General features: G+C 33.8%; 1 protein-coding gene across 3 annotated transcripts in view; it reads left to right on the top strand.

Annotated features, from left to right (window-relative positions):
• EPHA3 (EPH receptor A3) overlaps positions 1–18,378 on the top strand; it is a 360,358-nt gene that overhangs the window by 106,183 nt on the left and 235,797 nt on the right. For all 3 annotated transcript variants that reach the window (XM_008155577.3, XM_008155576.3, XM_054712267.1), the window contains exon 3: positions 187–847. In XM_008155577.3, the coding sequence (XP_008153799.1) occupies positions 187–847 (661 nt within the window). The remainder of the gene's footprint in view (positions 1–186; positions 848–18,378) is intronic.

Raw genomic sequence — 18,378 nt, 5'->3', positions numbered from 1 at the left:
GAGAACCTTGCAACTGAAAAACTCAAGAATGTTATGGTGTTTTTCTGCATCATGACCTTTAATGAGTAACACTAAAGTTTCAGCTTATTTATTTTGTATTTTCTGTGACACCCTCATCTTATTTATTCATTATTCTTAACTTATTAAGTGCCTCTTTTTTTTTTTTTCCCTCCTTTGGTTCTTCAGTGGGAAGAAATCAGTGGTGTTGACGAGCATTACACACCCATCAGGACTTACCAGGTGTGCAATGTAATGGAACATAGTCAAAATAATTGGCTGAGGACCAACTGGGTCCCCAGGAACTCAGCTCAGAAGGTCTATGTGGAGCTCAAGTTCACGCTACGAGACTGTAACAGCATCCCATTCGTTTTGGGGACCTGCAAGGAGACTTTCAACCTGTACTACATGGAGTCTGATGATGATCATGGGGTCAAGTTCCGAGAGCACCAGTTTACAAAGATTGACACCATTGCAGCCGATGAAAGTTTCACGCAAATGGATCTTGGGGACCGTATTCTTAAACTCAACACTGAAGTTAGAGAAGTAGGTCCTGTCAACAAAAAGGGATTCTATCTGGCCTTTCAAGATGTTGGAGCTTGTGTTGCCTTGGTGTCCGTGAGAGTGTACTTCAAAAAGTGCCCATTTATAGTGAAGAATCTGGCCATGTTTCCAGACACAGTGCCGATGGATTCTCAATCCTTGGTGGAGGTTAGGGGTTCTTGTGTTAACAATTCCAAGGAGGATGATCCTCCTAGGATGTACTGCAGCACCGAAGGTGAATGGCTTGTACCCATTGGCAAGTGCTCATGCAATGCTGGCTACGAAGAAAGGGGTTTTATGTGCCAAGGTAAGTCCTCCCTATTTTCCTTAAAGTGGTATTTCTCACCTGCGAGTTTATCGTAGAGTAATTGAAACAAATTAATTTAACCTATACTCACTTGGCAGCCAAACGTGCCTTAAACAGAAGAGTCTATTTATAGACTAAGTTTATCCCACTGGATGTGTTGATTCATAGTTTATTTTAGAAATATTAACATGTTTGAGTATGTGGTGCTGGCATATACCCCACTAGAGGTGTAACTTCTGCTATTTTTAAGTTTTCCCTGCTATTTAATGACTATGGAAATGTAACTCTAAGAAAAAATAATCCCCTGTCATTTTCATGTTGAGAAAAGAAACATCTTTGACACTCGGGCAGGTAAACTAATTCTAACAGAATTAGAGTGTGTTGACTAGGTTTGTGCTTTCCTATCTCATAGTAGAATGTATTATATTGCTATAAAACTAGTTTTTTTCTTATACATTAAAATTTTAAATGTATAAATGCATAGAAATACTTAAGTACCTAGTCTGTAGAATCTAATCTGTTTTAACACTTTTATTTGCTATTACACTATGGCAAAGAAGTTGAGTTTGTTATTATACTTAAGGCCATTCAGTAAACCTCAAGTCCACAAGGGAGAAATCACTATACTTTATATATAAATTTACCTTTCTAACAATCTGAATGGAACATAGCATTTTGCTTTTGACTACAGATATAGTTTATAGAAAAAAATTTTAATGAGAACAAATGGTACACGCTAGCCTCATACTTCTTGGTTTTATTTAGATCCTTGGCAATCACCTTTAGAATACTGTTACTAAATATAGTTTTGAAAGTTCTAAAATTGAAACAACATACTAGCTACTACTTACTTATATACATGAGTAGAGGGAAAACTCAATAGTTTCATTATCCACTTGAATGGTGTTTTATTTTCAGTATTATTTGTGATATATGATGTTTGTGATATTAATTTTAAATAAAATGATTAAGACTTAGCTGAAGAGGAATTAAATATTGTCCACCATCTCTAATTTCATCCCTATGGAACCAATCTCTGATACTCATACCAGGAGTGGAATCATGTGTCTCCATTTTAATAATATGTATCGATTTAAACAAAGATATCTCATGAAGTATTACATTCAGCAAGAAGTCTAATCATTAGATGTTTGGATTTTAAATAATTTTACATAGTGCTTTATATCTCATTCGAAGTTATAAGAAACAGAAAATTAAGTATCAGTGAGATAAATAGAATCACATAAAAGCGATAATAGACATAAAGGATTCAAATTATGAGCTCATTATACATGCTAACTTGAAGACAAACTTCAGAAGAATTTTTTTAAAAAAGAGTAATGTTAAGTGGTATTCAGAAAGTTCACAAGAAATTCAGAATTACTATTATTTTACTAACTGCATCTTAATTTATTGAAACACTTTTTTAAAGTAACTACTATGCTATTCAGTGATATTTCATGTCAAATTACTCCTAGAGAACACATTGATGTCAGTTTTACATCCTTGAATTGTGTACTTTATTATATTGAAGGACATCACAGCACCTCTTTGATATAAAAATGCTATATTATTGCAGACTTTATCAATGGTTAAAAATACTAGTTTTAGAATAAGATATATATATATATATATAGATATATATATATGCTTAAATACAAACTATTATAAGAAAATATATTGGAGATAAACTAATAGCAATAATTTTAGTAGAAGTGGAGATGGTGAGATGGTGTGTGAAATGGGATGTGATTGGAATTTAAAAAGGGATGATTTTTAGTCATGTGATTTGAAGGTGGAGCATAGCCTTAGAGTTATTTGTTGACATTTGCTAATTTATCAAGTTCTCAACACCTTGGTTCTGTAAGAGCGTAGGCCAGCTTGGCTTGAGGCTTGTAATTCTGCTATTGTTGTCAGTTCTGGTGCTAGTGTTTGTTATGATTTCCTTCCTTAACTTTTAATTTTATGATCGGTTTTTAATAAGATTGTAGGCTGGTCAGAATAGCTTGCTATGACTCTCACAAATCAGTGTTTGATCACAAGTACTTCAGGCACACAGAGACATGGTAATGCTTTAAAAAGGTAAACATGACAAAATAGCTAAACATGTGTTTCATTAGTTGTTTATTTTGTTGTTTTTTGTTTATAAAATATGTCACTCTTTTGAAAAATAATCATAGGCTTTTAATTGACTAAAACAGAAGAAAATGAGACTCCTTCACTTTATTTCAACAACTTTTATTGAGAACCTACTTCATTCCAAGCACTGTAGTAACAATGCAAAGGATATTTAAACATTAGTTAAGCACTCAGGAGATGCCAGACACTGTGCTGACTTGTTAAATAATATTTATGAGTTATTTCATTTTTCCTTTGACATAACCTATTGATGTATACTGTTATTACCTCCATTTTTAAGTGAGAACAAAGTTTGATAGTTTAAATGTCTTGCCTTAAGTTCCTTAATAAGTGAGTGTGAGAGTTGAGATCTGAAATTAGGCAGTCTGATCCCAAGGTCTGCAGTCCTAACCTCAACCCACAAGCTTCCCTATGATTCAGTCCAGTGGTGACAGAGACTAGGAAACCCCCAGGACACAAATTCCACTGGAGTTACAGTTCTGTATATTGAAGAGGGATGAGTGGGACCACAAAAAGTTGGCACAAAGTAACTAAGAATCTGTTAATACAAGGTTTATCTATTTCAGTATATTTCCCAGATTTTTCTGTTTCTAGATTTTTAAGAAAGAAGCATTGCTAGCCAAATGCCATACTGTGGGAAGATGAGGTTTAGCCTAATTTAGTAAAATCTGGTTATGTGGATTGTCATGCAATTTATATATGCATAAAATGTCTGCCAAATTTAACTCAATAAGTGTTTTTGACCATCTATTAATACAAATGAATAATGTACCAGGCATAGGGGAAACATGGATGAGTAAGTCATTTTATCTACCTTCTAGGAGCTCACAATCTAGTAAGAAAGACAGATACATAAGTGGATAATTTTAGTGCAAGACAGACCAATAAATCTTCTACCAGGGGAACAGAGGTGCTTTGGTAAATAGGGGAAGAAGACACTAATTTTGAGTATTTCAAAATTATTAATGGAAATTGTTCATTTATAATGAGAAGCCTTTGCATTGAGATTTTGGACTCTTTATTATTGTGTTTAGAAAATTTTGGCATAAAGAGAAAGAGCTAATGACCTTACACAGCTTATACATTTCAGAAGTTGAGTTTTATAATTTGTTTATTGAGTCATTATCTCAAAATGTGGAAAATTCCCATTAGAATTCTGGTTGTTCCACAGGGAGGCCTTACAGGGGGTTTACATTTCATAACACAGTTATTTTATGACATCAAATGAAATATTTTGAATTATCTGTCTTACTCTTGACAGTCGTTGGGACAGTTATTAAATTATGAAAACATGAAAATCTCTGCTTGATTGGAAAATTATATTGATAAAAATATTTTGTATTAAAAAAACTCATCCATCACTCTCAGAGCTATAAGAAAAACCAAAATTGTCTTTGTATAGGACTACAGTTCTAACCAAGGCATTATCTACTCTCATACATAATGCAAACTTTCACAATAGCCCACTTATTCCTAAAGTGAGAAAAAGTAAAATCATATGGTATTTGTCTTTCTCTGGCTGGCTTATTTCACTTAGCATAATACTCTCCAGATCCATCCATTCTGTCCCCAAAAGTAAGATTTCCTTTTTTTTTTTTTTTTACGGCTAAGTAGCATCCATTGTGTATTCGTACTGTAGCTTTTTTATCCACTCATCTGATGGCCACTTATAGGCTCCTTTCACATCTTGGCTATCGCAAATAGTGCTGCAATAAACATAGGGGTGTATATATTCTTTCGAATTAGTGTTTCAGGTTTCTTTGGATATATAACCAAAAATGGAATTGCTGAGTCATAAGGTGGTTCCATTTTTAATTTTTTTAGGAAACTCCATACTGTTTTCCATAGTGGCTACACCAATCTGCATTCCCATCAACAATGAAAGAGGGTTCCCTTCTCAAGTAAGGCAAATACCATACTTGCCAGCACTTGTTTGTTGATTTATTGATGATAGCCATTTTGACAGGTCTGAGGTCAATCTAATGAACAAAACAAACAAAGTAACAAAATAGAAACAGACTCATAGAAAAAATAGCAGACAGACAGCTGTCAGAGGAGAAGGGGGTATGGGACTGAGTGAAAAAGGTGAAAGGATTAAGCAAACAAACAAACAAAAAGACCACTCATAGACACAGGCAACAGTATGGTGATTTCCAGGGGGAAAGGTAAAGAAGATAAAGGGGGACAAATGGTGACAGAAGGAGACCTGATTTGGGGTAGTGAACACTAATACAATAAACAGATAATGTATTATAGAATTGTACATGTTAAACCTATATAATTTTTTAACCAATGTAACACCAATAAATTAAATAAAAATAAAAAGTTTAAATGAGAAAAAGTAGATGAAAGTATCTTTTAATCATTTATTCAGCTAATGAACATTTATTGAACCTCTAATATGTGATAAATTCTATTAGACATTAGAAAAGGAAGATGAACATTATGACTGCTAAATTAGTTTGGTTGTTTAAAAATATGAGGTTGTGTGTGTGTGTGTGTGTGTCTGTGTGTGTGTGTGCACGCGCGCGCGCACATATAAGTGAATACGTGTCTTAAAATGTAAAATGTTTTGGTCTCTGTCTCAAAAGGAACATAGATTTTTAACCTAATTACTAAACAAGATTAGGTTAATAATAGGCTGAAACAAAGGTATTAGTATTGTTGAGGAAGGAGATATTGATAAGGGAGGACAGAGTGATGGGAAATTAACATTTTCTGCAAAATGCTTTATGTTGCTGGTCTCTTTTCTTTGCTACCTAAGAAACATGAGAAAGTAAGAGTAGAAAATGCAGATTTCTCTTTAAAAGATTGGTTGGAGGAAGAAAATTAGGGAGCAATGAAAGGCATATTGGTAAAGAATCATTCAGGAATTGTGTGCTGAGCAAACTCGAAATACAGAAAAAGGCAGCTCTAAGAGAGTAAAAAGTACTAATTATGATAAATTTGGTAAGGTAGAAATCCACATTAAAAAATTACACAAGCTTAAACTTATAATGGGGTAATGTAAAGATTAGTAAGAAAAGTAAGAAGTCATGCATCAGACTTGGTTTGAGAGTGCAAGAAGCACTTTCTTTAATATATAATTTTAAACTATGGTTTTTGTTTTAAAAAGTCATTTCTCAACTTAATGATAGAGTAAGAAATTGTGGTATCTCTTAATTTACTGTGTGTGTGGCTTAAACCTCATTTAGGTCATGTTTCTGGGATCTGGGCAATCTTTCTGGATGTTGAGAAAATAGTCAAATTTCAGGTTGAGTTGTTTTTATAAGATGTCAATAAACATCCTTTAAAAATATAACATTAAAAGTTAAAATTATAAACCTAAATCATCTGCTATTTGCTTTCATTCATTGACTATCATGTTTTATGTGATTTATTTCATTTAGGAAATCCATCATACTTCCTACATTTCACCATAACTCTTTTCACTTTTAAAGATTGGAGGTTTGGGAAAATTTCACATTAATTCCAAGGGGACCTCATGATCCTTATTATTTTTTTATCTTGGCTAATGAATTCTATTATCTGCTTTGATTCAGTTTGAAGAGAAGAAATGAGAATGCTAATGGCTTTTTATATAGTCAATTAATTACATTTGAGGCAGATCCGGGAGGTTACTATAAATATTCCTGCTCCTACAAACTTTGTTTAGACTTAATGTACCAAGTACCTTATTAATGTCACTGAAGAATCTGTTGCTCTGTGTTTTATCTCTGTGCATTCATCGTGGAATGTTAACTTTCTTCCTTGTTCTTGTACATTAGCAGCTTTATAGAAAAGTGTGTTTGATGTGATGTATCAAGGCATGGAGACCTGTTGAGGATTATTTGTAATTATGTTTGTTTCACCTAAGACTTAACAATACCAACTCTTACTCTCCACTTACTTCTCTGTCAATTCAGAAACTGTCTTAAAGGAGCTGTCAAGGTTTCCATAACAGAAAGGTTCTGCTTGCTTTGACAGAGGAGCTAGAGCAAAGGAAACATCTCAGTAGAAATTGCTTAGCACCTACTGAGTCTATGTGCACCTTCTAACACTGCAAGGTGTTCTTTTGTTGTAATGAATTCAGAAGCAGTTCTTCCAGTTTTAAGACAGGAAGTTTCTTTTCTTTTTGTTGGAGCATTATGCTTAGAACCTGGTAGAATATAATTAAGTTCTCAGTTAGACAATTACTGAGTGAATAAATACTGGGGGACTTCTATGCCAACTATGTATTCTTACAATGTAAGTTCTGGAGAGAACACACTATATATTATTTATCTTTGAATTCACAAGACCTTTTAGAAAGACTTGAACATGAAGATGTTCATGTTTGTAATTTGAAACAAATGCATTTGTTAGATCACATACAGCTGCAACAATTAAATATTAGATTTTATCTGAATTATCATTATAGTGATGAATAGATGAAGTAAAGTAATAATATTTCATATGCCTGAGAGAATATTTTTTCATTTATAAATTTATGATGAATATTATTTTTCTGACTTGCAAAAATCAATTAACACTAGTTTCATACCTATAGTGAGAAGATGTTTATGAAGATGCTGAATTTTCTCCCTTACTTTTATACATTTAGTTCTTAATGTATGGATTCATCTTTTAATGACTGCACTGTAATGATCAGGTTTATTACCTTGAATTACAAAAATTTTGTTTTTCCTTAGCTTAAATTGATAGTCCTTCATTCCCACTCTGCCTTTAGCATTACACAGCCATAACTTTTCAAGCAAATCAATTTATTTTAATAAAAATATGCCACTTATAAGCAATAATCTAAATAGCTTACAAATGAATTAAACAGATACATTATGGCAGCTTACTAATAACTATAAAGCCTCTGATTTATACAAGTTTCTGTCTTCTCACCAATTTAGATAATAAGTTATGGCATCATTAATATAGTACAGAAATTTGCCAAGTTTGTTCCCAAATTTCAGTTTTTATTTTGTTGTTCTATTTAGCAAAACTCTCCTGCTGCTTAGTATCTTAATGCTTGAGCTCAAGAGTTCCAAGAATGCTACTGATCAATTGTGTGGCTAATCAGTTTAAGCCTCAGTTTTTTCACCCACAAGTTTCACCCTTTGGAATTGCCAACCAATGTGATGCTTATCCCAGTGTAGAGTACCTAGCACTGGATGAAAGGAATTTGAACCTCATTGTTATTATCTGTCATCAGCATTATTGAATATATTGCCTTTCCTGCTTTCTTGTTTTAATCTGTATTAAAACACTTAGATATGACACCCTTTTAATAGTCTGTATGATACTTTAAACCTTAGAATTTATAGAGATATCTTGAGGGAGAGAAAATATCTTACAATGTATTTATATAATTATGTGTTTATGATTTCATCACTGTTCTATCCACCTTCTTTCAAACAGGATTCTTCCTCCCACCCGAACCCTCCCCACACCCCAGGATATTCCATTTTTATTTCCATTAAACCTCTAACCTATTCAATCATAGAGGATATTTCCTCTATTCTCTTATGTTTAGCTTTTATTTTTCTCCTTCTTCTTCTAAACAGTTCTTGATTTTTCCCATCTGGCATATGTCTCAGTGGCTTATTGTTTCTAGCATGGGTCTTTCCATTGGTTTTTAAAAGCAGCCTTGAATTTTTACATGGACAGTTTTATATTGTATACCCAGAAAGATACTCAGGTTTTAGCGATTTAAGAAAATATAGTTTAGAAAACAAGCAAACAACAGTAGCACAATAAAATAAAAATGCTACATTTCAATAACATTAAATCTTGAATTATTTCACACTGTGATCTGTTCTAACATTCATTGTAAAAATGATTAGATTACAGAGTTGAAGAAGATGTAACAATAAATAATATTCTTACCTTGCAGAAATTATGTGAATCAAAAATAAAAAAAAGTAATCAAATAAGTAAAATATTTATCCAGCCATTTTACTTGACTCTCTGTAGTGCTAACTATATCTATTTGACTTATTTCAGGTATTTATTATGCATAATTGAGAATCACCCAAATAGTAGAAAAGGCAGCAGGGAAAACAATATAAATTGTATGAAGTAAAAGACAAATGTGCTAGCATGAATTACTATGTGATATTACTGGAAACTTTCAATCAAATTACATGGATGAACTGTCTAAACAGTAATTAAATAAAAACTTGTTTCAAATATGAAAAAGAGAGGAAAAATAAGGAAGCATATTTTGTTTGTGACTTGTTTAACTATGTAGTTTATCTTTGAGTCTGTATAAAAACAAACAGTATAAATTTGAACCATGGATTTGCATCTTTAAGATACTAGGAAGAAATGCGAATTCTTTGCTCTGTGTATACTAAAAATCAGACTATTTTGAGCAGCCAGAGACAATTTAATTGCAAACATATTTAGGAGAGATATGCCTGTCCTTAAATTTAGGGAGTAGAACAAATTCCTATCCAACCATTTAAATACCTCCTAATGAATAACAACAAGTTAAATGATCAGCAATGAACTACCATAAAAGACCTTAAAGAAAATCACAGGCAGTTTTATAAATGTTAGTAACATTCTAACACAGAATTACAGCTAAATAAGAATTACAGTGTTTTTAGTAAAATAGTATTCTTGTACCTTGTATGGGTTAATTTAGTTATATAATCTTATTAATCTGTTGTTCAAAGAGGGGAAAACAGAATGACATTTTCTCTTTAAGAGGTATTTTACTAGTCTTTATCATAACCCAGAAGACCGTTTTATAGATCAGTCTTAAGGTATTTTCCTAAGGTTATAACCTAGTTTACAGTCAGCCCTTATCAAATAGCTGTAGGGTATCTGCTTTTGAGATACCAAGTTCTTTTTCCTACATCACTATGTTGTATGAACTTTTAGAGGCTTTGCCTGGTTTGGTCCAAATAATAATTTAGGTAACCCCTACATGCCAAATGTATAGTCTTTAGAGAACACAAATAATTTTCCCCTTGAACCATTTATTTGTTTAAGGGTCTGTCTATGGCAAAATATGAATCAAGCTTTCCAGGACAGAATTCACTGAACTAATTTAAGACATGGGGGGAAAAATGACTTCCAATTCCAGAAAGAAAAATAGTTCTGATTTTACTCAAAAGAAGTATTATTTGTCATTTCATTTTCAGCCTCATTGTTCTGTATACCACTTACTAAGGATCTATTAATGTAAACTAATCTGAAAAGTGATTAAAATTTTAAAGAAAATGCCACATTTCTTTGTAAGAGAAGGAATATTGGTTATTTTGAATATAAAAAAATTATACTGACTTTGACATCTTAATAAATAACACCTTATCCTATAACTCATGGGTCTGTCATCATAAATTACTGTCAAGTCTAGTAAGACTCTACAGGAAGTCTTGAAATTTCATTTCAATTTTTATTTCTTTAACTTTGACTACTTTGGGGTTTATGTGGATAGTCATTTTTTGTTCTGCTTTGCTGCATGCCATTTCATTAAACACATTTTTAAAAACCTTATATATTATATAATCTATGGCTTTTGTAAATAATATTATTCATCTTTGATTTTCCAAACTATACTTTTTCTTTCTAGCTATTAAGATCTTTGCAAACTTCTATATTTTAAAACTTAGAGAATGCAATATAATTTTTTCAGAATACATGTAACAATTCTGAAGAGGCTATTGATATTTTATTAAAATTTTCAATTATTTGTCTTATTGTGTTAGCTGTCCCCTCCCAGAGGAGGAGAAATCAAACCCTATGCAAAATAAACTGAGAACTAGGTCTTTTCCCCCCTCCTGAGATTCTTAGATTCTGTGAAATGCATTGGTAAAAGTTTCAGAGTGATTGCTTTGCCAGTACAGCTTCATCGAACACTTTCCACCTTCTTTCCTGTGATTTCTGCCCCCACTTAGGTCTGTGTTTGGAGTTTTGACAATCCCTTATTAGTTCCAGAGTAGAACTTATAAGAGCTAATAAGGGTTTGCGTTACAGCTTTGACAGCTGGCACTAAACTTTAATGGAAAACAATTGTAGAGAGAAGTATAAGTTTTGATAATATTTTATGAAAGTGCTCTTAAAGTAAGAGCCCTTTGAAAAGAATCATAACTAGAAAGACTTCATGTATGACCTGCTGCTGTCGCTTCTCATCCTCCAGGCTGTGGACAAGCATCTTGCTGGCAGATAGCTCTGTGGTCACTTAGGGATGCCTCCTTTAGGGAACAGAATCCGTGAGAGTAAAAAAATACGGGTGTCATACACTTTGGTCACTTTGTGATTTACTGTTCTGATAGCCCTCGGAGATGTGTAGCTGTTGATTGTCCTTTAGAAACATGATCGCGATGTGAATTTCTAATCACAGAGTTTTTCTGTGAGAGGAGGGAGACCCAGGGACCCCAAGGGGGTGACTCAAGCTCAGGAAAGTCATAAACCTCATATAATCAGCCACAGACTTTTGCATTTTAAGTAGACAAATAAGAAGTAAGAATGATTTCTGATAGCAAAAGATCTGAATGTAAATATTCCTGAATTCTCTCTTCAGTGGTCAGTTACAATGCTGCAAATGTTAAACATGGGTGCTGTAATTGAAAACAGCTGTTGCTTTTTGATATGAAAACTCGCTTTCAACAAGACAAAGCATATATGCTATGGGATGAGGGGATGCCATTCTTGAATTAGTGCATAAAGAACATGTAAAGTTTTGTGAAACTCAGAATCAAATCTGTATGCGTAATTGGTTGGAAAGGAACATTTTTGCTTTTCTGGTATTTATCTATATTTCAGAGACTTGGATCCATCTCCTGTCTTAATAGTGCTGCTATACTGCAGATGAGATATTTCAATCTATCCATCAGCATGTGTAAAAATTTTATGACATACAGAATTGATTAATATGTTGAACTGGGGAGAAGGAGAGTACAATACTTGCTCCCAATTGTCTTATATTCTAAAGGTGATATGAACTGAATTTATGCTAAATAAAAGCAAGCACAAAATTCTTAAGGAAAAAAGTGCTGCTAAAATGTGATAAACGGAGTTTTCAATCTCTATGCAGTTAGATACTCCATCATTGTTCATTGTTGGCAACAAAAATCTAATGAGTGTCTGCTATACTAAGTATCCACTGAACAAGATAGAAAAAATTCCCTGCCCTCAAGGAACTCAGTGTTAGTGTAGATATCAAGAAATCAAATGCTAATGCAAATGCTTTCAGTGTACCACCCATAGCATTGTAAAGCCTAGAGTAATCCCTGGCCAGATCGCCCCCAAGGGATATTTGGCAATGTCTGAAGACATTTTTGTTGTAGACACTGAAAGAGGGGATTGCTACTGGCATATGACGGGTAGAAGCCAGAGCTGTTGCTGAATGTGCTGCAGTGCACAGGGCAGCCTCCACAACAGAAAAGTCGCCAGACATGCCAATAATATCAAGATGGAGAAACTCTGATCTAAATTCACCCTTTCTTTAAAAAATTGTATTTTTTTTATTATTTTTGAGAGGGAAAAAACATCAATTTATTGTTTTACTTATTTGTACATTCATTGGTTGATTCTTGTATGTGCCCTGACCAGGGATTAAACCCACGACCTTAGAATATTGGGAGGATGCTTTAACCAACAGAGCTACCAGTCCAGGGCCTCAGAATCACTCCTTCCTGGATAGAGATACAAATTTAGGCTAAAAGGTCAATGCGGAACCCTGGCTCTAGCATCTCAGGAGTGTACCTGAGTACTCAGTCTTTCTGGGGCTTACTTAGGAATTTCTATAACTTTCGAAGGCATATGATGTCCTACCAAGTATTTAAATCAGTAGAAAGTGGCACATTTGCAAAAACAACAAGCAAACCAAAAAACAAAACTAAGATTCCTTATCTGGAAGAAAGAATAGAGAGATTAGGAATATTAACCTGAGGCTGGATGTTTGAAGCCTATTTTAAAAGAGGGAAAGAGTATGACCTGAAAAGAGCTGGACAAAGTGATTGGCACTCAGTTGCTTGAATGTAATAGTGCAAGAAGAGACAATGTGGAGGGAGTAATAAAAGAGACATCAATGAGAAAGCATTGGGAGATTGAGGGTGTTTCCTTATGCAAAGGGTTCGAACAGCTGCTATGGAGTTAGTTCCCTTTTAGGGTACTCTGAAGTGCTGACAAGAGATCAAATCTGACATTTGACTCTTTTTTTTCTGTAATGTGATATTAATGCAAAGATGACAGGTAGATGCAGTTATATTACACTACATATTGTATTAATAGTCTTCGTATAAAAATGCCCGCGCTTCTAGTTCTATGACTGTTTCTTCTTTGAAATTAGAGCAGCACCTCAACATCAGCTGTTTCTTTTAAAAATAGCATTTCTGTCCTCTGACATGTAACTGAGCCTGGCAGCTCGTTTAACCCTCCCAGGGACCTATGAGGAAGGTGCCATCACGTCCCCATTTCCCATGAGGGGAAAGTAGAGACTTGTAGGACTTGGACAATTGTCTGATGTCAGTAAGTGAGTCACGGAACTGAACTTTTCGAAACTGAACTTTGAGCGCAGAGCACCCGTGTGTGGTCAGCGTTCACCCAGCGTCTCTGGTGCAGGAGGGAACCGAGGCCCACAGCCTGTGCTGTCAGAAACAGCCCCTGCAGCGCAGGGCTGTGGTTGTTTGCATTCCCCATAAAAGCTCACAGAATTACGTATCTTCCTACATCCAACCAACAGGTATGCCCGTGCAACATACCTTTTTGATGTGAAACTCACAATTTCATTTTTTCCCTTTGTATTCCCTTTGTGCTCTATTGTTCACCTTTAAAATATTTTATAGTAATTTATTCCATCTTAAATGGCGGGTGGTCAGTCTCAAGTATGATAAGTCATAAATACATTTGAAGTGCCATTTATTGATTGGCTAGTGTGTACCCAGTGATCAACATACCTCTTTACCCTCAACAAAACCCATTCCAGGTAAATATTAATGGCCATAATTTACCAGGGCAGGGCTAAGAGAGTATTAATTTGCCCTGTTGCACAATGCCAGGATGTAAATTAGGGTCTCTAATTCTGAAACCCAAACCTTCTGTAACATTCTAAGTCAGTATTTTTCCTTTAATGATGCTTTTGCAAGTCACTATAATGTGAATATTTGCAAGTTCTTGCTGCCTAAGGGGTAGCTGGAGAATTTGGTTATTAGTATTGAGATAAAAAGATTGACAGTAGTTCTTTAAAAAGACAAGAACTTCATGTTCATTTATATAACACTTCCCTCTTTTTACAAGATAGGTTTGCGTAAAACTCTAACACAGAGATGTTTTACAGGGTTTCTCTGGCCTTTATTTTCTGGCCATGTGGAACTGAGTCACGCCTCTAATTACCTTTGCTTCTCTTTCCATTGCCCCTGCTGTTGCTGAGGACATAATTGATAGGAGATGATGGTGAGTAGGAACCAGGCTCCAGAAAGACACTCCTATGTGCCCAATGTGTGCGCTTGCACAATATGCTTCATTACTAGCTTGACAGACCTCCAAGTGGCAGATTGGGAATGATTTTTGGAGATAGCTGACATATCTACTACACATACTGGATTTATAAAAAGTTCGTAAACACTGCTATGTATAAAAATATATATTCATATGTGAATATATATATATAGCATGTATATTTACATGAGTATAAGTGTGCATGTATATAAACCTATGTAACATGTATATATAATATGTGCATATATGTACATTTATTCATGTTATGTATTTTATTAGCATATATACACATTTAATTATTTAATAGGTAATATGTGTACTTATAAATGCACTTAAATGTTTATTTTATTTCCATTCTGATTTTTATTATTTCCTTCCTTCTATTTACTTTGGATTTTGTTTATTTTTTTTCTTTAGTTTCTTTTTTTTAAAATATATTTCATTGATTTTTTAAAGAGAGGAAGGGAGAGGGATAGAGAGTTAGAAACATCGATAAGAGAGAAACATCGATCAGCTGCCTCCTGCACACTCCCTACTGGGGATGTGCCCGCAACCAAGGTACATGCCCTTGACCGGAATCGAACCTGGGACCTTTCAGTCCGCAGGCCTACGCTCTATCCACTGAGCCAAACCGGTTCCGGCTCTTCAGTTTCTTTAGGTGTAAATTTAGATTGATTATTTTGGTGAAAAGGGGAAGGGGAATATAGTCAGTAATATTATGATACATTTATCCAATGAGAGATGATTACTTGAATTACTGGGGTGATCACATCATAAAGTATAAAAATGTCCAATCACAATATTGTTTACCTGGAACTAATATAAGCAATATAAGATTGTATGCCAACTATAAAAATATCTTTATTTCTTAAAACAATTTAAGAAGATTGAAATAAGGAATAAAATATCAAATAACTTCAGATGCTGTTGGGTGCGGCACACATTTTTATATTCCCTGCTCCTTTTAAAGTGAGGCAGCATACAAAATAAGTTAAAAGCTATAATATGCATAAGTTTTAAATTTTGGAGGGAAAACATACTAATAAGTCTGTACACTTTTTAGGTAAATAAATGTGGTTTAAAATGTACATATTTTCTAAGTTACTAATCAGGTTGTTTTATATGTGAATAATTTATGAAACTATTTTCCCTTTGTCAATAATACTGGTGTTACAGATTACAAATTTTTGTGTTGCTATTAGAAATTTCTTAGCCTTTTAAGCTTTCCAGAATATAAAAGCTTACATAAAGCAACTATTTAATTAATATAGTAAAACTCCCTTTAAAATGTTGTCATGGACAGAAGTAATTCTCTAGAGCTTTTGCTGTTTACAGTAGTTATGTTTTAGTGACAAGATATATACTGCTTTATATCCAAAACTGTGTAAGGATGATGAGTGGGATGATGGTGCTCTATTAGTCCTTCAGTGAGAACTACTGGGAAAAGGAAGCTAAAAGTAAAAGCAGACTATATCTTTCTTAAGGTTGATGGTTGCTCTTATTAATGATGAAAAGGAAATGAGAAAATGCATTGACTTGCTTTTTATTAAGCACAGTAGGTAAAGCAGATGAATGTTTGAAAGCTCATTGAGCTGCCATAAAGAAATTTAAACATTGTTCATGTTGGCTAGTATCCAAGCTCATGCTGTAAACTCCAGACAAGGGAAGGCATTGCAGAGGAATTGTCAGCTCTATGTGTAGAGGATGGTTTCTGTACATTCTTAGTCCAGTAATAAACCTGAGATTTACCCAGCAGGGTTGGTGAGATAACATTTGTTTGACATGATTTAATATCCACCTACATTCAACACAAAGGTCTAATAAGATTATTTAGCATAAAATTATTGTGTCACTTGATTTTATACATTTGGATCTTGTTTATATCACATTATTATAATATTTTACACCTAAGAGTAAGTTTGGTGCTGCAAGTCTTACCCTAGAATATTATTTAAGAGTTAGAATTAGGAGAGAACCATAAAATATGGGTACTAAATTGTTTTAAAGTGAATAAAAAGCAAGCTTTGTTATTGCTACAGACTGTGGTCGTTCTAAGATTGGCAGATTCCCTTCAGAATCTAGTACAAAATTTGTACATAATAGATTCAGCTTTTGGGTGCTTATGGACAACTCATTTCTTCATTAATATTTTTTCATTAACATATGCATTAAATCAATATATAACATGTGAATGAAACAACAGAAAAATTTGGGTAACTTTCTCAAATGTAGGCACCCATGGTGGAGATATAAGTACTTAAACAGGAATTTGCTATACCCAAACCTTGTATTATTTTGTGAATTATAGCATCTCTCCTTTCTACACAGACATTTTCCCATAAAAACTATTTAATATTAAACTTCATAAAATAGAAGCAAAATTTAAATGTTTAGTTGATCAACTTACTGGTTGACTGGAAAATTAAAATATTGAGACCTTCAGTAGGCAAATTTATTGGAATACTTAATCTATAATAATAAAAGCATAATATTCTAATTAGACCAGAAGTCCTTCCAGACAAAGCCGGGGCTGCGAGGGAAACCCGGGTCCCAGGTGCTGGAGGGGAGCTGGTGTTGACATCCGGGGGAAGGAAGGCCTACTCTTGCAGGAATTTCATGCATCGGGCCTCTAGTTAATAATAAAATGATAAAACAAATTCTACTATATTAGTTAGCACATAGTTTGCTTAACACAAGCTCATCTTTTATATTTCCTAACTTCTTTAAAAAATAATAAAAGGCTACACAGAGTAACAGAAAAGTAATTCCCTTAATTTCTAAAGAAGGAAGAAGGCTAGAAATAGCCCTTATATTAGTTTATAATAAAGTTATACTCTTATAAAGTCCATACATTTGAAGTAGTCTTTAGATGTTGAAGAAATAGACAGTAAAAATAGTTGCTTAATTTTTATACACAAATAAGAAAGTCTTCTGTGATTTGCAAGATTACTTCCCCAGTTTGAAGCAAAAGAAAAAAAAAAAATTAAATTTGAAAATTGATGGATTCCTTATGAAAATATAAATTGAAGGTGAAAAGGTATTTGGAAATTGTCAAGTTATCCATGGCTGAAATTATCCATTCTGGAATATCTATTTTAAGATTTTAGGGTTTGAAGGGTTCTAACTTAGTAATTACATTTTATTTTCTATTGCTCATTTGCTGGTCATTTATGTGGCATGATTATGTGCTGTTGCTTAGATTATTGTAATGATAAGGGGAAATGCCTCTATAATCTAGTGCATCCTAAATCTAGGAAACTCAGTGGGTACTTTCTGTGAACCTCTAGGACACTCTACACTTCCTCTGAAGACTTTTGGTGTGATCACAACAATTTCCTAAAAGTACACTGGGTTTGAAAGTAGACTAGGAGGAATATTTTCATTTTCTACCAATTATAACACTTTACACATCTCAATCATTCACATACTTCTGTATTTATTTTAGCTTAATAGTTATGTTCTTAAACTGATGTTAGTTTAAAAAATTAGTTCATGATAGCCTAGATTCTAAGAAAGATGCATTTTCCCAAAATAATAATATTATAGGAGATACCTATGCTAATTGTTAAGCTAGCAATCCAGGGTGTCAAATATGTCTCCTAGATATGCCACAATTTTGGGTAGGGAGGTTATAGCAACACCCCAAGTCCGCCAGTCAGAGTTCACCTTACTTAAGAAACATAGTTATGACTTGTGGGGGATTCAGTTTCAAATCCAACAGGAGAAGAATATTAAAGGTTGTAAATAGTACATACAGTGAGTATGGTGAACACCACAATTGGCAGCCTGAGTATAGGACAAGAGGCCGGAAGGGCTATGATAACATACACACGTGTTTATATTACATTTGCCTGGGGTCTCTGAGGGGCCACAGTTTTCTCTGCTTGAGTAAACCCTGAGTGCACCCCAGGACTGAAGAGTGCAGAAAGCAAGTGGAAATATTCATAGCTATGACCTTAAGGTTTCAAAAA

Source organism: Eptesicus fuscus, chromosome 3 (genome assembly GCF_027574615.1).
Source record: "Eptesicus fuscus isolate TK198812 chromosome 3, DD_ASM_mEF_20220401, whole genome shotgun sequence".
Lineage (NCBI taxonomy): Eukaryota > Metazoa > Chordata > Mammalia > Chiroptera > Vespertilionidae > Eptesicus > Eptesicus fuscus.
The sequence above is the reverse complement of the archived record's forward strand: the minus strand, read 5'-3'. Positions and strand labels throughout refer to the sequence as shown.